A 26,404-nucleotide genomic window follows, 5' to 3' on the forward strand; every position below is an offset into this window, starting at 1 on the left:
AGCATTGCGCAATGCGATGCAAAGAAAGAAAGAAAGAAAGAAAGAAAGAAAGAAAGAAAGAAAGAAAGAAAGAAAGAAAGAAAGAAAGAAAGAAAGAAAGAAAGAAAGAAAGAAAGAAAGAAAAAGAAAGGCAGTAGGTATCCTTCAAGAACTTGGACTGAATGCGTCAGTGTTGTACTATCTGTCTGCAATTGTATAGCCTTGTGTTTGTTTTCTACTTTGCGACGGAAACTCTTGTGCAGGAGAAGAGGAACAGCCGGCGCCACGCATTGGCACCAGCCTCTCCTTATATATATTTATTAAAAAAACAAAAGGCAGTAGGTAGGTCAGGCACGCACACGCCAAGCTTCGCTTGCTCTATTTTCCTGGTGAGGGAAGCTTCCCTGGCGAACTTGTTAATTCCATCGCTCCGTCTGCCGTCCGGGACTTCTGTTGCCATCCTTTGGCAGCCATTCTGTTGCTCTAACTGAACACCCCTTGTCTGTTCTTCCCATTACGTGGCAGGCCCAGGCCCACTTCTCTCGCTTTATATCAACTACAACGTCGGCTACATGGCCCATTCTGCTGTCTTCCGATCTCTTAGTGTTATGCGAACTTACAGAATATAAATGGCGCTCGCTTGCGGTATGTTGCTGGAGTCGGCTAACACCCTCGTGGTGGTGCATATCCTTCTGAAGCCACGGACCAGCTTCTGGTTCACTACTAGAATCATCCTGCCTGTTTACTGCCTCTTTGGAAATTCCCTGCCTGGTTCACCACTTCAACTGTGCTCCGGGCACAAAATACAAAGAAATATTGCACCTCATCATCTGCATCGTCGACGTTTATACACAGAAGCTGTCGTAGTCTACCCTGTGCAGTCGTCGTCGTCGTAGTAGTAGTAGTAGTAGTAGTCGTAGGCGTCGCCCAGGTCACGTGACCTGAGGGGCGAGAGTGAGGCTCGGCGGAAATGGGGAAAGGGCTGCGGCTCACCGGGAGTGGCTACCACTGACCTCCATTAAAAATCACCACTGATCTCCACAGACAGGCTCGCTCGTAGGGGGAGAAGGGGAGGAGCGTCGCGGCAAGCTCTCTCGGATGGGGAGAAGGAGCGAGAGGAGGATAAAAAAAATGGTTGAGCCCTCCGTCATAGGAATCGGAATAACACGAAAGTAAAGCGTGCCCTTACAGAAGTAACTGAATGTTTACTGTACATTGATATAAGAGAGTTTGCACAACGTATATTGATGTCTGTCAGCTATATACCACCGTTTAATGTGGATACACCCACTTTGATGATTGGTTGTACATCTCCATGTCGACGACTAACGTCCATGTTAAATGATTAAACAAACCCTTGTGGTAGCTGTAGTAGTTAACGGTAAAAGCGTAATCAGAGAACGAGGTGTGATAGCCAGAAGAGCGTCGCATATTGGACGCAGAACTTGGTCGCCATCCCGCGGCATGATAAAATGTGACTGAACACCATGGCCGGACTAGAGGGAAAAGCAAAGCGCGTCGTGCCGCCCCTGTAACCCGGCCGCGATTTTTCTCGGGACGTGCGCGTGAGCGGGGAACGCGGTGTTACAGCCAGGTGAGGCAGGCGAGCGTCGCAGAGCTATTTTTGGTTTGGATTAGCGTGACGCTATGAGCGAGGCCGATGCTTTTACGACGCTTTAGGGAGCCTACATGACCGTACGACGCTTGCGTAAGGTCGCCACCGCGCGGTGTGTTAAGGCACTGACAAAATTGAACTTCCATTTAAAACGCGCCGAATGGGACGGACGTGTAACGCGTTGCACGTGCTATTCGCGGAGACCACAGTAATGACGAATTACTTTACTTTACCACTCCCAGAGAGCAACACCACTCCGCCGACCAGGAGAGTGGTAGATATAAAAGGTGCGTTTGTAAAGCCGCTAGAGTCTGTGACCGTGGCACAGTGGATAGCGTGCCCGGCACGTATTCTTGCGGACCGCGCGGTCGTGGGTTCGACGCCCGTTGACGGAGCTTTTTTTCTTTCTCATCTGATCGCGTAAATTTTTACGACGTCACTTCCGTGACGGAAATACGTCACTGAAGTCTTGGTGGACCCGGGCATAAAACACTTTCGTGTTAAAAATGGCCTTTGAGAAAAGTAGGTCAACTGGAGAGGAGTCGGCACTGTTGTATATCTTACTCCGTGGGTGTGAGGCTCGCAACGATCTGTCGTCTGCTCTTGCACACGGCAGTACGAGAGTTCTGGCAGCGGTGGAACGCCACCAGCGCGGCCATGCATGTCATCCACAGCAGCAGCGCTTTGCAAAGCTGCTTGCGTTCCAGCGAAGCCGTGATAGTAATACGGGTCTCGGGCGAATAAAATGGGCCATGGCCGCCCTGGAGCGCTAGTAGCGTTTAAGCGCGGCCGTGAATGGGCATATCGTCGCGCGGGGTCCCTTCTCAGTTGGTGTTGGATCCACACTGCTTTACCTGAAGGGCAAAGAAATACTTAGCGAAAACTTTGCTGAAACTTAGGAGGAAAATCTAATGCCTGAAGAAAGGGCCGACAGCTTCGCTGCCCGATGGCTTTCACGGCGTGGAACTGGCTGGATTTTTTAAGTACCTTAGTGCTTTGCGTTTGATTTTTTTTCGTCTCATTATGTAAAACTGGATCTGTCCAATCGTTGCCATATATATCTCTTACAATTGTGCGCGAGGAGGCTATGACTTTCACACAGGTTTTATAGGGCGCAGTTCTTATGCGCCCGTTTTTGATTGCGAACGAGCACAAAGAAAGATCTCGCGAATTGGGCTGGATTACGCTGGAACCTCCGTCGCCGAAGCGGAAAACAATAATTAAAAAAATAAAGAACAGCAATAAATAAAAATAGTTAATGATTATCGGCGTGAAATTTAGAAATAAACAGTAAAAATTATTATAAATAATAAATACGAAATAAAAAATAAACAAAAGTTGCCTGCAAGTTCAGTTCGCGTCTTCGAAGCAGAAATTAATGACAAAAATATTATAGTAAGATAAAAAATAAGAAATAAAGAAATCAAAATATAGAGAACTCTGTAACCTTACGTAAATACATGTCCCTCTCCATTTTTTTGCTTCAGTATAAAGCCAAATGAGAAGGCGCTTAGAGCTGCGTTCACATTTCGCATTATAGGGAGTATCATAAACGTTGGCAATATTTTTCTGCCTTGTTGCTGCTTCGGTAAATATAATTTATAATAGTACTTCGGAAGAAGCAACCCTTCTGAACTTCGGAAGAAAAGTTGCAGTTAAGAAATATTTGTCCCACACCAAGATTCTACCCTTGGGGGCTACTTGCCGGTCGTCGTGCCGTCCACATCTCTGTACCTTTGGTGCCGGTCTAACTATCGCAGTTTCACTCTTATGAAGCGCAAAATCACGGTGACGAAGTGGAGATACACGCAAGACAAGCACTATGTATCTCAGCACTGTGCATCTCTGCTTTGTCCCCGTGTTTCTTGCGCTTCATAAGCATGAACCGATGCCAACAGGTCAAATAGTTCTATGGCAATTTTATGTGAAATTTCACACCTTTCTTAAAGCTATATTCAGCAACGCCTTGGGCAGAGTCATATGGACGAGCCAACTGCAGGAACACCTACCGGGGCGTATCAACTTCAAATTTATTCTGTTTTTCTTGTTTATTTGAGAATACATGCATCAACAGAGGCATTGAGAATCTGGAGCAACAAGGTACACTTCAGTAGAATGTGCAACACAAAACACCCGTGAGTAAAGAACAAGTGGCTGCACATTTAACGTAAACGTTGAAGCCACCCATTTATTTAAAAAAAAAGATGAAAAATGTGGATTTATAACTCATATCGCAGATTGAAAAGAAGAGAGGAGTGGTGCTGCATATACATACAGGCAGAAACATTATATTAGGGGATATGTGAGCGTGTCACCACGCAGTTGAATCCTTGTTCATTCGCTTTGAGTAAAGTCGCGGGCCTGGTGGTGAGGCATGTCGAGGCATCGCGTTTTATCTTGCTCGTGTGTTTGCGAATGCGCCATCTTGCGGTAATTGTGCTGTCAGAACCGGGATAAGCGCGCGAGAGAGAGAAAGAAAAGAAACGAAGAGAAAAGGCAGGGATGTTAACCAAGATTTGGCTCTGTTGGCTACCCTACACATGGGGAAGGGGAAAGGGTGTATGATAGACAAGATAGAGAAGGAAGAACAAGAGTAAGAAAAAGAAGAAATGAACAGTTAGTGTGAGCACATAAAACACGAACTGGCATAGTAGTTCAGAAAAACTCGGACGCCGCTCATCTTCAAGTAGCACAACAGGGCCTTCGTGCATTAGCCGATTGATGCAGCGGCCGAAGCATGCATCACTCCCTTAACGTAATCTGCTGTATTAATCACTATTCGGAGAGCACACTGGCAATAAATTGGCGTAATTGGCAAACGCACGGGCACGATAAGGCGCGCAGGCGCAGTGCCACTTCTAGACTCCAAACGGTTCTTCGTGCTTCGTCACAGGACGTAAGGGCACTGGAATGGCTGTTTGTCTTGTGTTCGCAGATACCTTCATATTTTGCCCCCTGCCCACGTCCATAAAAAGACGTACGATAAGTATTCAAATGTGGAGGGCGTCCCTAGGTTCCGAAGTAGAACTTGGATGAAACTCCAGAACGCACTCAAGAAACTCGAAGACCAGTGTAAGATGCGCAGAACGTTCAGTTGACGATATGCTCAGTAACAACAAACGAAATAATTCACGTATACACAGTACTGACAATCACGGTCTGTCTTTGGTAGAAAGTCATCAGGAAAAAAAAATAAAGCAGAGTATTTATGTTATCAAACATTCTTCTCAACGATAAAAAACAATGAGTATTTAGTCAAGAGGCAGCGAGATCATGGATTTTACAGATGCGGTGAGGATTGTCATCACGTATTACTATGTAACAGGTGACAAAGTAATGGGAAGACCACTGGCCGAACTTACAAAGATTTTCTTGATGAAAGGGCTCCTTGGCATTGGGCTTGGCTAATGATATGTCCTGTATTGTGCTGAGCGAAAATTTTTCTTTTTAACAATCCTAGGGTAAGGCGTTTTTGCCAATTCAGACCCAGGAAGGAGAGGACACTCCTCCCTTCCCTGATTGAAATTTACATCGTTTTGCACCTGATTACACTGCGATAAGTATGAACCAACAGACTAGCAACACGTATAGATAAGGATGACGGCAGTTCACTTTCGCTTCGCGCGAAGCACCGCAAGCACTACGCAGAAGCCTGAGGCCTTTGCCGGGGCTTTCTCACAAAAAGGCGGTAGATCTTGCGTTTCGCTGGGTTCATTTTGACGACGATCGCTATTACGGCGGCGACCACAATCGCTGCGGCAACGCAGCCAATCAGAATCCACACCCAGTGTGACACGACAAAGCGCGATGACTCCCCGCCTGTCAATGGTGGAACGGTAGTGGGAACTTCCGTGGTCGTCGCTTCCTCGGTGGTGCTAGCTTGCGTAGTTGTGGCCACTGTGGTCGTCACTTCCGTCGTTGTTGTAGCCACCGTGGTCGTCACTTCCGTCGTTGTTGTAGCCACCGTGGTCGTCACAGGTGGTGCAGTATGGGACACTTGAACGACGTTGGACGTCTTGGAATGAAGACTGTCGGCGTTTGTGACGCGAGCCGCTAGGTATCCGCTCCAGTCCAGGGCACCGTCCGGACGCAGCGTGGACAGTATGCGGGGTAGGTGCACGCTGACGGTGTGCTTGGCGCCGGGGGGTAGCGGATCGAGATTGCCTTGCACGACGTCGGCTTCCGTGATTTTGGTTTGCTTCTCGAATGCTGAGCTTAGCACGCCGAATTCTCTGCTGGCTCGAATCTCCACGCCTGAGGCTGCAAGTAGGAATGGCACCATCTTAATAAAATCATTCGCCGCACGAGTGCAGTCACGAAAATGTACTTGATAATATGCCGGTAACAAACAAATCATTCGCAATTGCAAGCGTAGTGAGAAAATTAAAGCTACATCGTGATCAATATCATTTCTCAAGTCAAACTTAAAAACGAAGTGCTCGGCTCTGCACAAAGAAGCTTCGCCATGGTGAAAATACTGGACGAAGTTCTTGGAAACATTTCGGCGCGCACACGAAAGACGAAAACGAAAGGCAAGAAGACAAATCGTTTGTCTTCTCGCCTTTCGTTTTCGTCTTTTGTGTGCGCGCTGAAATGTTTCCAAAAATGTCCTCAAACCAACTCGCCCAGCTCTCCATACTATTACATTACTGGACGAAATATTTTCGCAGTTGAACTTCACCGTTCAATCTTTCCGATTTTCCTTACGAAGGCTTGTTGTACTTGCGAAGTTTACTTACACAGTTATTGTGATTAGTTGCATATCTGCTTTCCAGAAACGTCAGCTTCTGCTAAGATCCTCGTCGGAATTCTAAAAATAAGGCGCTATTCCTGCCATCGTTTTCTCAACATCCTTGCGCAAGTTCTGTAGACGAACTCGCTTAAATCGTTTTCGTAGATGGACGCAATATATGACACTGAAACGTCTTGGAATTGAAGAAGGTGGGAGGCAAGGTTTAATCCTTTATTTTGACCAATGCATATCTAACGAGAAAAATTGGTCCAAGGTAACGGCTTGAAGTCGAGGCTTTGACGGAAACCCGTCTGGTCGGGAAGTAACATGATAGAATAAAAGCAGGACACCGACCATGAAATAATGGTCATTATTTCATGGTCGGTGTCCTGCTTTTATTCTATCAAGGTAATGCCTTCCATGCATTTATAATATACTCGTTTAGCATATAGTATTGTAACGTGTATTACACATTAAAATTGAAATGGGATAGAAATGTCACTTGAAAAATCTGTGCGTGCTGCAAGAAACGTGAAAAGGCATTGAAGACATATCTGGGCACTAGCTAGGCTACGCAGTATCCAGCCTTTGTCTAGAATTTCAAGATCAATTAGCGCATAAATATGCCGTCATTGAGTCGGTCACTATTATTAAATGCGAAGCATTTCTTAGCGAACCTTTGGCACTTTGAGCGTTTCTATCTATCTATCTATCTATCTATCTATCTATCTATCTATCTATCTATCTATCTATCTATCTATCATCTATCTATCTATCTATCTATCTATCTATCTATCTATCTATCTATCTATCTATCTATCTATCTATCTATCTATCTATCTATCTATCTATCTATCTATCTATCTATCTATCTATCTATCTATCTATCTATCTATCTATCTATCTATCTATCTATCTATCTATCTATCTATCTATCTATCTATCTATCTATCTATCTATCTATCTATCTATCTATCTATCTATCTATATTATCTATCTATCTATCTATCTATCTATCTTATTCTATCTATCTATCTATCTATCTATCTATCTATCTATCTATCTCTCTATCTATCTATCTATCTATCTCTATCTATCTATCTATCTATCTATCTATCTATCTATCTATCTATCTATCTCTATCTATCTATCTATTATCTATCTATCTATCATCTATCTATCTATCTATCTATCTATCTATCTATCTATCTATCTATCTATCTATCTATCTATCTATTCGCCTAGGTCAGGGTGCTCTCAAGATCGCCTCCTTAACTTGGTGTAGGCCAAAAGTGGCGTGGGAGGGTAAGAGGATTTGACGAATATGACTGTCGGGTCATGACATGAATAACGTTAAAATCCTTCTAAAAAGACAGGGCGTGCAAACAAGGACACAAGAAAGAAGTCAGGACACCACAAACGCTGACTAACAACTGAAGAGACGCACAACGGCTGAAAAGGAAAGAAGGCACGAAAACTTATCTGCGCATACCCATGCAACAGGCGAACCTATCAATCCGGCGCGCGTGGCGGTCTACGTTGAAGATACCTGTTAAGGCATTTGATTTCATCTTTATGCAAGTTAATCGACGGTTGGCTCACGCATGCGCTACCACTATTCTCGATATGCCATGCTTCAATCATCAGGCGCGTTTCTTCATTTCTATGACGGTCGCGTACGTCTTCCAACACTTTGCACCAGACACGTGTGGCCCATACCCGTTTAACACGGGCCGCGGTGTACGGGTATGCGCCACAGGTGATTGACAGTTTATATCCACCCGGGAACGGCGAGAACAGACATTGGTTATTTAAATGCGAGAGCGTTAAGAAAAACCGACATCGGCAGCGTTGACCTGATAAATAGAAAGAATAAATATTAGGATCTCAGCAGGAATTGAACCCAAGCATTCCACATGTCAGTCGGTTATTCTACCACAGAGCCACGCCAGGTCTGTAAACTGGTTTGAAAAAAAAAAAAGCCTATGCAGGCCTAATGTCGGTGCAACGTCAATTGTGGTTGTGGTGCTGGCTATCTAAATTTACAAGAAACCAATAAACACTATATATGTACTCCTACGATACAGGCGTCCTATCAGATGAACGTCTGTTGTTCGAGTGCTGGCTCTGCTGTAATATCGGTCTAATAAACATTACATTTATATTCCTATGATTCAGCAAGCTATATTGAAACATTGTTCGGCCCCGGAGGAATCACATTAACGAAAGTTACGTATGACATTAACATGATTGCACCATAAATTGCGCTTAGTTTCGATAATACTGGCTTATGTACTCTCAAGTGAGTTGTTGCAACGTGGGCTTGTTGGTTACTCATTTGAAAGGTTTTTGGTGTAGCGCGAAAGGAAACACAGACACGAGAAGGCACATAGGAACCCCACACAGCGCTACTAGCAACAACATATTTATTTTCAAGAACCAGACCGGTCTGGTTTCCGGATAAGGAGGGAGGTGAAGAACAACAAGGTTCATGCGCTCACCGTGTTCTTCAGTGTAAAAAGCCATAAGTTGGATTGTCCCTTCCGAGCCATTGCTACGGAGCGTGGAACATGGCAGGCTACTGTCAGCCGATACCTGCAGAGGCAGCTTACGGGGCTGGCCCCTGAGGACCCGTGCAAGATCGCGAGTTCAGACCGACTAGTGGGGCTGCTCCAAGATAGTTTACCAGGAGCGAACTCCGGCTTTTCGATTGACATTGAGGAGCTTTTCTACTCGATTCCCCACGAGGACCTTTTCAAGGCAGTTCGCAATTGTATTGAACGTTCTGGTGCGGTGGCGTTCCAGAACTCGAGTGGTGTCTCGCTAGGGGGATTCCTGGAACTGGAGACCTACCTTACCTCTACGATTGTGAGTTTCCAGGAGAGCTTTTACGTACAAAAACGAGGCATATGCATAGGGTCTTGCGTGGTGCCAGTGCTCGCTGAGGTATATTTAGCTGGTATAGATTGTTCGTTGTCCCGTGTGCTTACCGACGATTACATTGCTTGTGTCTGTAGATACGTAGGTGACTTTTTAATATACTTGTAAAAACTGACTCCATCGATGACCTTGAAGGGATAGAGAAGCGCATTCTTCAGTCTTTTAAATCCACAGCAACTAAGTTGAATTTTACTTTTGAATTGCCTGACAATGCATCTCTGCAGTTCTTAGATTTAAAGTTGTTTTTCAAAGACAGCGAACACTTGTGCTGGTCGTATCGCCACGCACGACGAAGGCCCTATTGCCTTTCGATTCCTCGCACTCAAAGCTTGTGAAGAAGGGCATGGTGGTGTCATGCTTAAGGTCATCTTTAACCAAGTCATGTCACCACAATGTCAAGGATAGTTTCTCTTAACAAGTGAGTCGTCTCCGAATTGCAGGTTTCCCGCAGACGCTGCTTCAGGCTGTAGCAGAATCACTTTTAAGGGTCATTTGCCACCGTACCACGGCCGCTGACGGAAATGCAGAAGTAAACGAAGGAAAAGAATCGGAGAAGAGTGAAAGGCGGAAGTGTGAAGTGATACCGTACATACACAAGGTGTCGCACGGCATTGAAAAGGTGGCGGGAATATACGGGGTCGATATGGTTTTTTCAGCGCCTTGCAAGTTATTGCGTTTGTGTGCTATGTCCAACGCGAGCAAAGTTAACCATGGAGGATGTGATGTTAAGCACAGACGTGCGTATGTACCCTGCACATCTGAAGTGGTCTACGAATTCCCCCTGACCTGTGGAATGGTTTATGTGGGGCAGACCGGAAGGTGTATTAACAAGCGTTTGATGGAGCATGCTAATTCATTAGGAGACGGGAGTGGGAAGCACCTACCAGTTCATTGTGGCGCATGCGCGCAGGGATGCAAGCCCATCTTCAGTAGCATCAAGGTGATAGGGCGAGCCAGAAGCTTTCCAGAAAAGAGTGTGATTTCCTTTGTAGTAGATATGAGTCCTGGGAGTGGTGAAACCTGTCACGTGGTCATGACTGTCATTGCGCACGCGCTTAGTTTGTTTCATAAGGGTGGTGTATGTTTCAATAAACCAGTTGTTAGTCTGCGATCGTCCTGTCCGCTTCGTTTCTGGTGTCTCGTCCTTAGCGCAGTTATAAATTTTGTCAATTATGTTTCACCAACTAGCCCCCCAACGTACGCTTCTCGAGTTGCTATCTTAGGACTTCGTGTCCCTTATAACACAATATAATTTTTAGCGACAAGCGATTACGTAGCCCCTTTGAAACGGCGTCAATATCTATGATGTCACGGCGAGCTAGTGCGGAACGTTCGAGGCGGCGTCGCCACCCGTATTTTATTTCTGCGCGCCTTCTCGCTTATCAAGAATCTTCTCGCGCTAAGAGTAATGCTTTCGGTATTTTGACAGCGTAATTTACTAATACGAGAAAAATCGTTTTTCAAGCGAAGCTTGTTACGAGTTACATATTTCGGTGACCGCGTCATCCTGCGCGAAAAAATACTGCCCTCGAAGGCGCGCCGGTCAAATGCGTATTTCTATGGGCCGTTTTGCAGTAACTGATGCTCGCTCCCTCGAGCGTGAGCTTGTCAGCATCCTGCCGCTTCTGATATGGCACTCGGATCTTTTAACGAGGTCATTTCACGTTTCCACATTTCATTGTTGCCTGTGTACGAACGCCAGACCTCACGTTCCAACGCCTGCGCTGGAACTTAAAGAAAGAAAGAAAGAAAGAAAGAAAGAAAGAAAGAAAGAAAGAAAGAAAGAAAGAAGAAAGAAAGAAAGAAAGAAAGAAAGAAAGAAAGAAAGAAAGAAAGAAGAAAGAAAGAAAGAAAGAAAGAAGAAAGAAGAAAGAAAGAAAGAAAGAAAGAAAGAAGAAAGAAGAAAGAAGTAAGAAAAAGTCAGGCACGCACACGCCAAGCTTCGCTTGCCCCCATTTTCTCGATAGAGGAGGGGCTCCTGAATCTTTTTTATTTAGTGCTCCTTGAAAGGTTCTGAGAAGCTAATGCTTACCGTTCCCGTACGTCAATTGAGCTCCGGGCCAAGTCCACGTGAGTTCCACGACCATGGAGCCGTTCGCTCCCGGGTGTATTCCAGTGATGGCGAGGTCCCGGATGTCTCCTGGAGGCACCTGTTTCTGCACAATGTCCTCCGTCACTTGGAAGGACCCTCCGGATGCCACCCTCTCGAATGGCTCCACCGCCTCATCGCCTGTTGTGTTGGTGGCTTGGCCCGTCGAATTTACCATTTTGAAGTCGGTGATAGGGTACTCGGACGCCGGTTCAATCGCGCCAGTTTCCGTCCCTGCCTCTGTCGTCGTGGACGGCGCTGCTATGGACGGGGAACAAGAAGAAATAGTTAACTTTCAAAGTTCATTACTATAACACTAACACAAAACAGCCCTACTGGTGCTTTTAAAGATCAAGCAATTCGGGATCAGGGCAGACCAACCTGAAAACACTACGGCGTGCCTCATAATGATATCGTGGTTTTCAGAGTCAGTCAGAAATGGTTTTATTTAATCATTAAAATAATTACAAAACTTTTATATACAGAAGGAGGTCCCATAGTCAGAGACTATGGGGCCTTTTGACTCGTACAAGTCCAGATTATTGTTATTAAGAAATACTGTTAATCTCCGAAGTTCATCATGCTAACACGAAACAACCCCATTGGTGCATTATAAATTGAGAAATTCGGGAGAATCATGACAGACGAACCGGAAGACGAGGCTCTTTGGAACACTATAAGACGTTTTCTGAAACCAATGTCGCATCTTAGGGCTAGGCTGATCGTTATGTTCATCATCGCAAACTTATTCGGGGCCACTACATAACGCAAGCCACTCACATCGAACCTTTTGAAATAACGCACGTTTGGTTTGGGCATGTTAACGCGTGTCTTTACTTTATTTGACGTTAGATGTCGAAGTTGAATGCGCCTATTCTATACCAATTCTGTCGTATTCGGACATTATCCTAATGAACAACGTCCACCCTGTGCATTTCACTTGTAATAATAACCCTATGCGTAAGCACTGCTATGCGAAAGAAGAAATAAAGCTAACATTTGACGAGGTTCCCAGCTCCTTTCAGGAGGCACTGCCAGGAGTCTACGCTCGTGTAATTTCCTTTGCGTACAATACTAAAGAAAACTCATTATTGACATGCTGGAAACAAACAGGTCGCAAACAAAGCAAGGGGAACGCAAGTATTGTCAGCTGTTGCTTGAAGTCGCCGGCTGACCAAACTTCGATTTATGCAAGCAATATTATCTTAAAACTTTCAATCACCGGCTTTACGCAACATGAAAACATAACAAGAGATAGACGTTTCGCCACCTATATGGGTGGCATCGTCAGTACAAAATGACATTGTGATTGAAAGTTTTAAGATGAATTCCCCTGGCTTTTGGAATATTTTTTCGCGAACAATATTAAAATAAAATGTGTGCTTAGTGGTAAAATACACCCTAAGAAAAAAAAAGAATGTGTCACTCTTTTCGGTGATTCCTGACATGCCACGTATACGAATAGGGGTGCGCACAAGGGGGCAGGAACTCCTCCCCCCCCTCTGCACACGCCTATGCGCCCCCCCCCCCTCATGGCTGACCATGGGGGGCGGCCGCCCCCCTTAGTCACTCATGATAGGGCGCGCAAAATCTGCCCCATACATTGACCCCCCTAGTCACCTAGGGGGGGGGGGGCGAAATCTGCCTCGTACATTGACTTAGTAAGGGGAAGGGTGCTGCGACGAACCTTCGCCCCCTGCGCACGCCTGAGCGTACACGGCTCTCTTTTGAGTCCCACGTACCGCTCTCCGACGAGAATGCGATATATCCTAATATAGTTTACGTGTCGCTTTAAGGAGAATCATATACGTGGCAAGTTAGAGCACACAAAAAGAGAGTCGAAGAATGTCAGTAATTGGCCCATTCTCAGCACGAGAGAAGGTAGACTCACTTGTGCTGCTCGCAGAAAACAATGTTGTGCTGAAGAAGCTACCAGAGCCACTTCGTGGGTCAGCCAGCCGCGTCGTTTTCTGGCGCGAAACGTGCGCTGTCACAGCGTAGCGACCTTTGCCCGTGAACTGAACGAAGTATCCACTGTACGTTCCGTCGTTGGCTTGAGTGTCGGGATCTGGATGCGTGCAAGAACGCGCAGTGACATTGAGTGCAGTGCGACAGTTAGCCCTGAGTAGCGGTCGAAGGTCACACGACCAGTGCGTCGTCAAAACGTTCCCCAGCCTACACAGCTTTAATATTTGGCATTCTATGGGAAGAAAACTAGGTTTTCAGAAGCAATGGCCAAGTAAGCATTTAGAAAAATTAGCGCGGCTTGCTCTAAGTCGCGCAAGGCTGGGTCACAGCAGAGCTGGTGGACAGCTGTTGGCTAGTCCTGGCTTGGCTAGGCTTTTAACCTCTCACATCTCTTTCCCACCCCTTGCTGTACTGTACTATACAAGGCTGTGCTCTCGCCAAGATATATTTTAAATGCGAATGCATCTCTTAGTCGTGCTATGTCAGGCATCCGGCGTTGTCCGCGGCGCCCTCTCCCATAGCAACAGCTGCGGGCGCGCGCGCTTACCTCGCCCCTAGCAACCGGAGCATGTGGTGCGAGAGAGTGTAGGAGAGGGTAGGTGCAGTGCTTCGCCGCTCCTTCTCTCGCCGTTCGCTCTCTCTCCTCCCTGCTCCCCACTCTCCCGTCCGCTCGCGCCTCACTCTCGACCGTTCGCTGGCTGGGCGCCTCTCAAGGCGATGGCAGAAGTCGGTGAAGGCGAATGTCTGACGGCAACGGTACCCTCTCTCGGCGCAAGAAATGCATTCGCATTTCCTCACTATTCCCTTCGGGGAGGTGGGGGCATTTATTTTTCTCCAAGAATTTCTTTCTTTCTTTCTTTCTTTCTTTCTTTCTTTCTTTCTTTCTTTCTTTCTTTCTTTCTTTCTTTCTTTCTTTCTTTCTTTCTTTCTTTCTTTCTTTCTTTCTTTCTTTCGCCCCGTCACGGTGGTCTAGTGGTTATGGCGCTCGACTGCTGACCCGAAGGTCGCGGGATCGAATCCCGGCCGCGGCGGCTGCATTTTCGATGAAGGCGAAAATGTTTGAGGCCCGTGTACTTAGATTTAGGTGCACGTTAAAGAACCCCAGGTGGTCGAAATTTCTGGAGCCCTTCACTACGGCGTCTCTCATAATGATGTCTTTGTTTTGGGACGTTAAACCCCAGATATTCTTTCTTTCTTTCTTTCTTTCTTTCTTTCTTTCTTTCTTTCTTTCTTTCTTTCTTTCTTTCTTTCTTTCTTTCTTTCTTTTCTTTCTCCCTCTCGGTACTCCTTCTCTCGCCCATCAGATTTATTTCATCTCACGCCGGAGAAATGGGCGCGCATGTTGTGGGAGCGTAACGGAAGATGACAACGAAGAAGAGAGCGCTTGCCGGTTCATGAGGAGGATAATTTTCCATCTACGACACACGGCCAACCTCAAGCATAATAGCTCTGCTGTAAAAACTTTCCTGGTCTAAAAGTGGGCAGAAAATATCCTGTGCTGACAAGTAGGACGTACAGAATATCATCTAAGACTACAGTTAGCACAAAATCTACAATAGAACATTAATCAATTCTTGCGTGAAGCCTACCATACCTACTCTAATAGTAAAAAAAAAAAAAACGACGGCTTCTGTTGGCTTATTGTCGGCTAATGTTGGCTATCGGCTCTCACAACAATGTAACAAAATAATGCCTTTGTCCTGCTGCGTCTTTGTCTCACGCTATAGAACAGGGGTCTCAAGCTCGCCTCAGCTAGCGGGCCACAATCACGAACATTTACTCCCGCAAGAGCCAGGACAGTGAAGAAGGTAGGAACATGGAGGGGGGGAGGGGGGTTAGTTTGTGCAAAATCTCGGCCAGCATTGCCATTTGAATGAATACTTTTCCCATATCTCAAATATATGGACGGTTTCTGAATAGATTTGTCGCTAGGATTTCAATGACATATCGAACATATCGACATTGATCTCCGGAATGACTAATATCTTCACGCGGAATCTGAAATACAAGGTTTAGGTTCACGGTTATGTTTTAACACATTGTGACCGTGGGGGTGTCTCACGAAAACAAATTCTTGAAGCCAGTGATGCCTGTGTAGGTCATGAATATACTTATTGAGAAAATATGGGACGAAGACAGACATGTGCGGGGCGGGCCGCTTGTTTAAGAACGCTGCTATAAAGGGATACTAATGAGTGGATAAGACTGGTCCACTTTGACGAATTCACCGAAGTTATAAATTTTTTGCACCATCGTGATCTGACTGAATTGGCTTCACTTTCAGCAACATGCTCATAGTGCGTATGTATAGGGGCGAGTGGTATCTCTTCCCTCTCACAGATGGCCCAGTACCGACTTCCAAAGCACTCTTCTGGTAGCGAACAAGATCGTCCATTTTTATTGACCTCTCGCGTTTATTAAGGTGAAAGCCTTAGATGCCTCTTCAAAAGCGAAAAGTGAGTGTCGGCGTCGCCGTCAACACAAGTGACGCAAAAAAAAAAAAAGAAACGATGCGGTGATACCCACCATGATAACTTAGTACCCGCCATGATAGCTTAGTACGTAGGGTGTCGCTCTGCTAAGCTCGAAAGTGCGGGTTCGATTTCCGGCCATGGCGGCCGCATTTCTATGGTTGCAAAATGCAAATTACACCCGTGTGCCTAGATTTTGGTGCGCATTAAAGAACCCCAGGTGGTGAAGATTATTCCGGGCTCCCTCACTACGGCGTGCCTCATAATCATATCGTGGTTTTGGCACGTAAAACCCCAGGAATTATTAGGGCGTCATCAGGACGCCAGACCGCCGAAATGTGACGTCATCATAACGTCACATAAAGTCACGTCACATTGTGACCTATTCATATGATATCACCGCCTGGTGAAAAGTGGGCCAATCTCGGAGGCACTGCAAAACCACGTTAGGGGCAAGAGCTTTCTTGAGGGTGGTGTATTCAATCGACTGAAAAAGATGATGATCAATATGGCTTTCGCCTTCGAGTCGTCTTACGTGAATGCAGAAAGGACCGTGTGATGTTTATACTGTTTGTCTCTGTTTCTTAATAATAATATCTGGGGTTAACGTCCCACGATATGATAATGAGAAAAGCCGTAGTGGCGGGCTCTGGAAATTTCGACCACCTGTAGTTCTTTAACCTGCACCTAAATCTAAGTACACGGGTGTCGAACATTTTCGTCTCCATCGAAAATGCAGCCGCCGCGGCCGTGATTCGATCCCGCGACCTTCGGGTCAGCAGGTCGAGCGCCATAACCACTAAACTACCGTGGCGGGGCTGTCTCTGTCTTACCTCGCCCATTGTCGTACAAAGGTATTGTGACCGTGTGCGGCTCGTTCGACCTCTTGGGACGGTAGACCGTGGCGAAGACAACGGCGTCCAAGACTACCTTCGTTCCCTTGGTCACCTTGGCATAGATGACGGCTCCGTCTGGCTTGTCCACCAGCAAGCCGGCCATTTCGCACGAGACTCGGATGGGCTCGTCGTTGGCCTTGCTGGCCTGTGACTTGACGCTGATGCTGACTTCCACGTTGCTGGAGCTCGAGCTTTCCACGTGGAGAGTCCAGGTACCGACCTTCGCAAAAACGTTTGCGGGAGACAACCTTTAGAGATCATGGTTATCTGCTATGCGATGCTGCACGGTTAATAATAAAATATTTCCTGAACTGCAAACATTTCAAAGGAACCTTGGAATCGGCTAGTTGGTTCACAGCAAAGAAATTCTGCAGCGCGAGCAAGACAAATATTGTACTGGTAAAAACTAATGCTTTATAAGTCTCTCATACGCTCCAAACTTGAGTATGCATCTGCCATATGGGATCCCAGTCATGCTAACCTTATCACCTCTCTTGAACTAGTACAAAATAACTCTGCTAGATTCATCCTCTCTAACTACAACCGCACTGCCAGTATAACCTCAATGAAAAATAACTTATCACTTATTCCATTGGCTCACCGACGCAAAGTCGCCCGTCTTTCGCTATTTCATAAAATTTTCCACCATCCAACACTTAATAATGACCTCATACTCCGGCCTGTGTACATTTCAAACCGCGTTGATCATCGTAATAAGGTAGGAATCGCGTCATGCCACACTAAGTCTTTCTTTCAGTCGTTTATTCCCCGTACATCTCAGGATTGGAACCATCTTCCCTCAAACGTCGCAACCATCACCGACTGCAAACTTTTTCACGAAACATTACATAATATTGTATGACAAGGAAAATCTGTTACCTGTACTCACTGCTCCTGTTTGTTTATTTTTATTTTTTTTTCTTTGAAATAACTACTATTATTTGTATAACCTGGAGAAATGTTCTGTTACCTGTATTCATTGCACTGTTTTATTTTGTATTTTTCATGTATTGTATCCACTCCCCTCTTCAATGCCATTTGGCCCTGAGGGTATTATAAATAAATAAATAAATAATAAAACGAGAAAAGACACATGAAACACATACACACAGCGCTCGTCCTGTTTCGTCTTTTTTCGTCCTTGTCTTGTTCGCGCTACAAAATTTCTTTGCTAACATTACAACTTTAATTTTCGATTTGGAATTCTTATTGGGTTCGAGGAAGGTTCGAACCCATATATGCCATGAACATGAGCACCCGCACGCGTCACAGTGCCCTTGAAAAATTAAGACGCAATACTTGTTCCGGCGAACGACTTTGCAGTTTCTATACCCAGGAAAATGAAGGCGTGCTTACGGCATGATAGATTGGCCCAGTCCACTACTGCGACCACAGCAACTGCGGCCCACGACTGCTTTTAGGAAAATAGTGCACTAAATTTTTTAAACTTTATAATGAGCAGCGTCCATCATATTGGTCTTGCTAAACGAGGCCAGCAAATTTTCCTGTAAGCCGCGACGGTGGTGCAGTAAATACGGTACTCGGCCGCTCACCCGACGGACGCGGTTTCGATACCGGCAGCGTCGGTCGCACTTCGATGCATGCGAAATGCTGGACGCCCGTGTACTTAGGTTTAGGTGCACACTAAAAAGCCCCAGGTGGTCGGAATTTCCGTTGCCTATTACTGTGGCGTGCCTCACAATCATATCGTGCATTTGCCACGTAAACCCCCAAAATTATTTTTATTAAGTTTATCTGTTAATAATTCACGTCAATATTTCATGTTTTTAACAGCGGAGCTGTTTAACGCCGCGGTAATTGCCTGGGGATCGTCATCTGCAATTTCTAGCCCAGCTGCGAGAGCGAAACCTGACGGGAGGGAGAGCATGGTTAAGACTAAATGGGTCAGAGGGAAGCCTGGTGTAGCGAGTTGAGCCTGGCGGAGAAAGGGTAAAGACTTGGAGAGGGTGAAACTGTGTGGACAGTTTGCTAAAGATGTTGTTTCTGGCACAATGTTTGAAACATGAAGATAGGACAGAGAAAGAGACAGATGAGCGCCAAACTACCAACTGTTTATTGACAGCAAAGGCCGCAAACCAAGAAAACTTCCGAGCATGCGCAGATGCGTGAGCGAGTTACGTCAGACATGTCATCACGAAAGCTGTCTATTAAAAAGGGATAGCTCAGATCCATATAGCACAATTGATGTGTCACTGACACATGCAGTGTCATTGATGTGTCACTGACGCAAAAAAACATGGTTGATCCCTCTGTCATAGGAATCGGTATAACACGAAAGTAAAACGTGTCTTCACAGACGTAGTTGAGCGTTCTTTGTGCATTGTTTCGCCCCGAGGACGAAGGAATGAATGCTATAGCAACAAGTTGTAATGTCACGCGAAGAACGGCAGGCAGCTCGCAACTTCCAACGCGTTGCTCAAGCAGAAAGGACGCACGGAACGAACATACACAGGATGAGCGTGAACTAACAACTGTCACAGCTCGACAGTTAAAGCGCGCTGGTAAAATACAAAGGAGGACGCATGAAAGGAACGCACAAGTATGCACATGATGAGTGCGAACTGTCATAGTTGTAACTTATTTGTTTTTGAGCAGCGCGCTCCTTTCGCAAAAGCGGCCGCTGCAGTTAGCGAAATGACCTTCATGCTCTCTGTAACTTGAACGCAAACTTGCGGTGATAGCGCGAGACGTACAAGATAAACGCGCGCGCAGGAGCGACCACGCCATAGAGAAACACACGCTCATCACAACTCGGGGGGGCGACGACATTTAAAGCGCGCTCTTCGAGCCCTTCGCGCCATCTCGCTAGTGATAACGAAAACACGCTGATGCACCCTGATCTCTGAGTACCGCCACTGGCAAATAGTGTATATGAATAGCACGCCGTTAGTATGACGAAGAACGTGCAGCTTGTGGCGGAGTCGTTTCGCGCCGCTCGCTGGGGATCGAGAGGTCGTGAGTTCGATTCCAGGTGACGAAACTTTTTCTTCCTAGTTTTTTTCTTTGCCATATGTTGGTCTTTATATTTTACAACGTCATATCCGTGACGGAAATGCGTCAGTGGAGCCGTGGTGGACCCCGGCATAAAACAATTTCGTGTTAAAAAACAGTAGACAGGAGGAGAGCAAAGGCGAAGTTGTGGCGGGAGCGGAGCAAACGGTGTGGAGAGGAGAATTGGCTGTGCTGGTGAAAGGAGTCGACCAATGATAGCGCGCGATCGAGCACAGGTGGTGCTGGTGAGAGAGGAGGAAGGACGTGCTGAGCATTGGCGAAGGCGGAGGAAAGCCGCACTGAGGCCATCAGCTCTGCTCTATAATCAGCCTTCGCCACGTTAAGTCAGTTGATCTGCATGCGCATAATTTTTCTTGTTAAACTTATGGTTTTCGCCTTTTCTGCGTTAGGTTTTATGCAGTCATGAGCATATATATCCTGGGTGCATAATTGTTCGGCATTTTTGGTAAGAAAAATGGCCCACCTTTGCGGGACTCGGTATGGAGATGACGACCTCATTTCCGTTCACCGTTTTTTGGCACTTCTGGCACGGCTGACCGCTGGGATCCGTGAGACGGGCTTCAATGGTACCCGTTTGCGGGAGGTTCCGCGTCACGCGAACCATCGTCGCGTTGCCTACGTCGGCGTCCACGTGGAACTTCTTCTCGAACACCCTGGTGAACTCTTCCTCGGACTCCAACAGCTGCTCCAAATAATGGAACAAGATCACAAAAGAGGGGATTGTCAACACACTGACTCTCGTGTATCACTTGCACTCTAAGAAAAAAGAAAGAGTATATGGGACTCCCTTCCAGAAGTCCTGACTTGCCACGTATATGAATCTCTTTAAAGAGGCACGTTAACTTTTTTGAGGGTCACACGACTCTCAGAAGAGAGTATATACCCCCCCAAATAGAGTTGAGGTGCCTCTTTAAAGATAGTCATACACGTGGCACGTCAGAACTCTCCTAAAAGAGTCAAGAGACTCTTTTTTTTTTTCTAAGAGTGTGGGATGACGCGAACGAGCTACGAAAGGAGGAGGAAGAGGAAAGAGAGAAAGGAAACGTAGGAAGGTCGACCACACTCACGTACTATTTGCTGCGCTACATTAGGGCAAGGAAATTGAGGAGTCAAAATAAGGTAAAGGAAGTGGTGTAAAGGAAGTCGGTTACAACCTAATAGTAAATGTAAGCTCCTCATTAATCAGACACCTCATTCATACGTCGTTTCAGAAAGGACACCACGTGACATTTCAGTGGTTGCCAAGTCATTGCGGCGTGATAGACAAGGAACATTCCGATAATGCTGCTCGGTCAGCTTTTGAAGACGACAAGAAAGAGGCTCTACCTCTTACAAGGTCCAATGCTGCTGCCTAGCTTCGAATGATCGCACAGTACATTATGCACTTCATACTGAATACAGCAAGTAACCAAAACTATCGGCGACACCATCTGAACGCGTGGCAAGGGTTTCCAATACCAACTGACCTCCGCCGAAGAGAGGCCAGTTGGTACCATGCCGGTTATGGCCAAGAGGGGCTTTCACAGAGTCATTTTCGTCTAGGGATGGCCAACAACGCTTTTTCGCGACATCTATGGTATCGATGAGAAATTGCAGCATATCTTCTGCGACTGTCCTCGCTACGCTGTGCAAAAATGATCTCTTGCTCGCCTTATCTACAGACCGATGTGCTAGCAACTATCCTCGAATGTCATCGAGAATTTAATCAACGAAGGCATTGTTAAAATTTCTGAGGACAACAGGCTTGCACGAGCGGCTGTAGACTCGTAACAATGCCGTACACCGCGCAACACTGCAGGACTGTGACGTTGTGTGTGTGCTCCCCCTCTCTTCCTTTACTCTTCCTTCAATCTCACACATCCCTTTCCCCTGGGCTGGGTGGCATACCGGTTACGTTAAACTGGTTACCATCCCTGCCTTTCCTGTATCTCTTGTTTTTCTTCCTTCCGCCCATAGCCGTCGCTGTCCATGATGTCAAGCACCTTTCGCGTATTTCAGGTAGGTGATTTTCCCATACAAACACATGCTAGTGTCGCTGGTTTTCACTTGAAAACTTGACCTTCCTGCCAAATTTCAGCAAGGATTCTGACACCACTGCTCAGCCAAACGTAATATTTTAGGTATGGACGACCAACTTGAATTCTAAGTATGCCTAGTATTTACATTAGCAGCCAAAAAGCACCTAAGGTGTGGATGAAAACCATCTAGCACGACTCTTGCCCAGATGAATGACAGGCGCGGCAGTTCTGGGGGTGTTCTTAGGTTGTAATCGACCATAGTTTGGAACATTGTGACACCTGCCGTTAATGTCGATTGGCTTTGGCTGACGATAGCTGAGTAATTTCTTATATCGTCTGTCCACTGTTATAACACAAAAACTTTCTTCGTGCAGTCTCAATCCAATGATTTAATTATCAAATTTGCCAATTCTCTTTTGTAACTATGCATTTATTCTACGATCGCTGATGTTGTACCCACTCCGCTCTTCATCATCCCTCATCAAATGCGAAAATTGACTGTCGGTGTCATCGATATTTGGCCAGACCTGACGATGCATCGCGAGACCGGCGTCCCCGTCAAGACGAATGATGAAAAAAAAAATGAAGTAATGAAACTCGGTCAAAAAGCACGTGATATTCAAATGTGTGTGTGTGTGTGTGTGTGTGTGTGTGTGTGTGTGTGTGTGTGTGTGTGTGTGTGTGTGTGTGTGTGTGTGTGTGTGTGTGTGTGTGTGTGTGTGTGTGTGTGTACCAAAAGTCACATGACCTCAACGTAACATGACGCCATCAACATCGCCAGAAGTTGTGACGTCATAGTGACGTCATTATGTCGTCATGGTAGTTGAATAAACGAATAAACTGTACCGTGTGAGCTCGAGACACGGGGTCGTGCTGGCTCGTAGTAGACGACACGAAGGCGGCCTCGAGTTCTTCCACAAGGTTTCCCTTCAGGTCGCGAAAGGCGAAGGCCTTTCCACGCGTCGAAGTGGCCAGCTCTTCGAGTCTGTGGTCAGCCGTGGCTCCCAAAGCCAGGGTGCTGACTACGACTTTCGAGGCTATAACCTTGGGCAGCACGTCGGCAATGGTTGGGTCCTGGTTCTCCTCTCCGTCGCTCATGAGTACAATGACGGCGCCCTCCGGCGTTTCACTGACGGTTGTCAGCAGCTGAAAATAAGGACGATTACTTAAAGGTACTGGCCAGGACGAATCACAAGAGTTGATGCCAGTCCCTTTAACATGAATACCATGAAAATAAACTGCTCTGTGTTCTCCAGCGTTGTCTCGGACAATCTCGTGTCACCCGCCACGGAGGTCTAGTGGTTATCATAGAAGTACTCGCTTTCTGCTTCGCATGAAACCGATTTCCACAACACGTGGGATCTGCCCAATTTTTTTCTCTTTCTTCCTACTTGCCTTTGATTCAAAAAGCTTCTCCTGTGGCGTAAAAGAGATGAAACGTCTCATGTGTGCTGGTCCAGTTTGTTTCATAAATCAGACAGAAGAGACCTGTGCTGTCAGCCATGGATCCCCAAATTCTAATTAAATGGGTGAAATAGCTGCGGCTGCATTTCAGAGCGCGAAGGGCGCTCTGATGAATACAGTTCGAGAATACTACTGAATACTGATGCAGTGTATAGACATCGGCGTTCAGCTTGCTTCACCGTCATTTCTTCCCCTGCTCTGTGCGTATAGATAAGTCAATCTCTGTGTGCAACGAAATGTCGACTTACCTCTAGAGCGCTTTCAAGGCCGCACCCGATACAGGTGCCCCCATTTGCGTTCAGTCTGCGTATGATATTCAGGAACCCATTTCTTGAGTTAACATTCACCGGCATCAGGGTGTGCTTCACGTGGGAGTTGAAACTGAACGTGACGATGGCCAGTCGACGCGAACCGTCTTTGATGTCTCCAATGTAGCGTGTCGCGGCTTCCTTAAGAAAGTGTAGGCGCTTGTAGTCCTGTAAAAAAACAAGGCGGTAAGCTTGCGAGTTGAGAACACGGAGGCGATATTTTTTTCAAGCTACACGCACGCACACTTTAAACACGCACACACACACGCACACACGCACACACACACGCACACACGCACACACACACACACGGTTGCCGCCGGCAGGGACCTAATCTGCAACCTTCAAGCATTGGACACGCTATTCGAAGGTCGCAGGTTCGGTCCCTGCCGGCGGCAAGTCGCCTTTTCGTTCCCTTTAATTATTTGTTCACACATATATCGTAATTACTGTAAATAACATCCCCTATGCTTTCCTTGGCTTGATTGTCTGCTAACTCATTAACAATGTGTTTAAAGGGCCCCTCACCAGGTTTGACAATTTTGAGTTAACGAGCGCAATGCATACACTGCGCGTTCACGATCACGTCTGCCAAAATTTGCAACGCTACGCGCCGCGGAAATGGGTCAAATTTCAAGGTGAACGCTGCTTGCCCTTCCTCTCGCGGGCGCGCGCTTTAGAGAATGAGGGGATGACGTACATGAGAAAATGGCCCTACGTAGATGGTAGTGCTGTGACGTCGCTCCTCTACGTAGACGACTGTGCTCTGACGTCGCCAACAGTAGCACGTAACACTGCGATAATTATTTGACACGACATGTGTAGTTTCTGTAATTTGTTGCTTGAACAGATTAATAAAACTTGAGAGAAATAATGAGACACACAAAAGGAATTTGTGCGTCTTTTTTCTTTTTTTTTTTTCGTGAATTGCAGCGAGATGCGGGGCTAATGGGCATCCCTTTCCCATGCGTTCGTGTCCTCGCGGTTAGCGCATCGAGCAGATGCCAACCCTGGAAACGAAAGTAATGTTCTGGCGCGTTCGAGCACTCATTATGCTCATTTATTCTACCGCGTCCAAGTAAACGTTTATGCGGCACTGGCTCATGATACCGCCACTCTCGTGCCCGTACGAATGTCTCAACTTTCATGCTCGTCCCGCAGAAACAGGCAGTACACCACAGAGAACGCCGACAAAACGCCCACGGCCGCTACATAAAAACAAAGCGGCCGTGCAACGCCGCTCCCGTGCTCGGGCTGGCTCGGGCACGTCATGCACACGTGACCATGGATGCGCATGACGTGTTCATGCGTATGTGTCAAGTGAAGAGGGCAGGGAAGGGATTTGGCTTGCGAAGGCTACACGGGGCGAGTGGCAAGGGTTTGAAACTCGCCTCCTCGCATGATGGTTTCGCGCCGCTACAAAGTATTGTTTTTCTCAGCTCGTAATGAACCGATTTGAAAAATTCTTGCGGCATACTGCTCTTCATTCGGCACACAAGAACTTCCAGCGTCTAACTAAAATTTGCTATGTGGCCTGGTGAGGGGCCCTTTTAACAAAGACAAACGTGTCCTAATATTCCCCTTTTTTTGTTCATATATTTGAGTATTCGTATTGGCCCGAAAAAATAAACAGTGATCGTGCATTTTTGTGCTTTTTTGTTTTTATGATTCTAACTTCGTTGCAACGGAAGGAGGGAACCATCTGTCAGTGCTGCGGCAATGGCGTGGTGCTCTGGCACCTTGGACAGGTCAGTCAGTCAGTCAGTCAACAAACTTTATTAAGGTCCAAAGGAACTACAAACTCGTAGTTGCGGGCCGCGCCCACGTTGGGACCGGAAGACTATGGTCCTCCGCCCGTTCGCGGGCCCTTTGGACAGCCCTTAGTTGTTCCTGGGGATCGCCGCTTTTGAGGGCTTCCTCCCAGTCCTCTTCTTTATTAAAAGGCGCATTTCGTAACGCAGAACATTGCCAGAGCATGTGTGCTAGCGAGCAATACTCTGCATTGCACTCAGGGCAGTGTGGGTCGATGTCCGGAGCAAAGTGGCTAAATCGACCTCTCGATGGGAATGATCCCGTCTGTAACATTCTGAGCGTAGAAGACTGGGGTCTAGTGAGCGTGGGGTGTGGGAGGGGGAATTTCCTGCGCCCAAGCTGATAGTGCTTAACGATTTCGTGAAAAGAAAGCAATGGGTCGGAGTCGTGTTCACAACCCGTACTGTCTAGCGCATCGGGACCATCGCGGAATGTGAGACCTCGCGCTTGGTCATGAACTAGCTCATTCGGGTTGGGTTTGCTGGGATGTACATTGTTTCCCATGTGCGCCGGGAACCATGCGATAGTATGCGAAGCATCAGGTGGCCTGTGTCTGATTATGGCCGCCGCCTCTTTCGAAAGTAAACCAGATCGAAAGGCTAGTATGGCTGATCTCGAGTCGGTATAGATGTAAGGCCGCGAGGGGTCGGTCATGGCGAGCGCGATGGCAACCTGTTCAGCCGCAGACACCGTGATGTGTCTTACCGAAGCTGCATTAATAATTCTCCCATCAGGGTCTGCTACAGCAGCTACAAATGAATCTGTGCGCCCGTACTGGGCAGCATCGACGTAGGAAACTAGTTGAAAGCTTTGATGCGTAAAATTGATGAGAGAGCGGGCTCGGGCCTTGCGCCTGGCCACGTTAGAGAGACCTTTCAGGTTCTCCCTTTCCCTAGGAATGGACAGGTTGCGTCACAGTTTTACTGCAGCTAAATTGACATGTGTTGAACACCGTAGCTCCGAACGATGAACATATTGCCACGCCCGCTTCTTGTTTTATTTTGATGTATTCGGGTTTGACCCGCAAGGACGGTTAGCAACGCTCGACGCTGACCGTGCAGCAGTGTTCGAGAAGCTCC

General features: G+C 46.7%; 3 protein-coding genes across 3 annotated transcripts in view; 1 reads left to right on the plus strand and 2 right to left on the minus strand.

Annotated features, from left to right (window-relative positions):
• The window catches only part of LOC119372328 (calcium-activated chloride channel regulator 3A-1), a 29,469-nt gene extending 27,216 nt beyond the window's left edge, over positions 1 to 2,253 (minus strand). Inside the window, exons 1-2 of the mRNA XM_049419846.1 lie at positions 2,159 to 2,253; positions 852 to 920 (exon numbers count right to left, since the gene is read on the minus strand). Of these exons, the coding sequence (XP_049275803.1) occupies positions 852 to 920; positions 2,159 to 2,253 (164 nt within the window). The remainder of the gene's footprint in view (positions 1 to 851; positions 921 to 2,158) is intronic.
• LOC119406976 (calcium-activated chloride channel regulator 1) overlaps positions 1 to 26,404 on the plus strand; it is a 174,065-nt gene that overhangs the window by 57,267 nt on the left and 90,394 nt on the right. The window lies entirely within an intron of this gene.
• LOC119372330 (calcium-activated chloride channel regulator 3A-1) overlaps positions 5,220 to 26,404 on the minus strand; it is a 29,636-nt gene continuing 8,451 nt past the window's right edge. The window contains exons 6-12 of the mRNA XM_049419847.1: positions 23,454 to 23,681; positions 22,588 to 22,887; positions 20,187 to 20,405; positions 16,628 to 16,910; positions 13,247 to 13,423; positions 11,299 to 11,616; positions 5,220 to 5,854 (exon numbers count right to left, since the gene is read on the minus strand). Of these exons, the coding sequence (XP_049275804.1) occupies positions 5,235 to 5,854; positions 11,299 to 11,616; positions 13,247 to 13,423; positions 16,628 to 16,910; positions 20,187 to 20,405; positions 22,588 to 22,887; positions 23,454 to 23,681 (2,145 nt within the window). The 3' untranslated portion in view covers positions 5,220 to 5,234. The remainder of the gene's footprint in view (positions 5,855 to 11,298; positions 11,617 to 13,246; positions 13,424 to 16,627; positions 16,911 to 20,186; positions 20,406 to 22,587; positions 22,888 to 23,453; positions 23,682 to 26,404) is intronic.

Source organism: Rhipicephalus sanguineus, chromosome 10 (assembly GCF_013339695.2).
Source record: "Rhipicephalus sanguineus isolate Rsan-2018 chromosome 10, BIME_Rsan_1.4, whole genome shotgun sequence".
Classification (NCBI taxonomy): domain Eukaryota; kingdom Metazoa; phylum Arthropoda; class Arachnida; order Ixodida; family Ixodidae; genus Rhipicephalus; species Rhipicephalus sanguineus.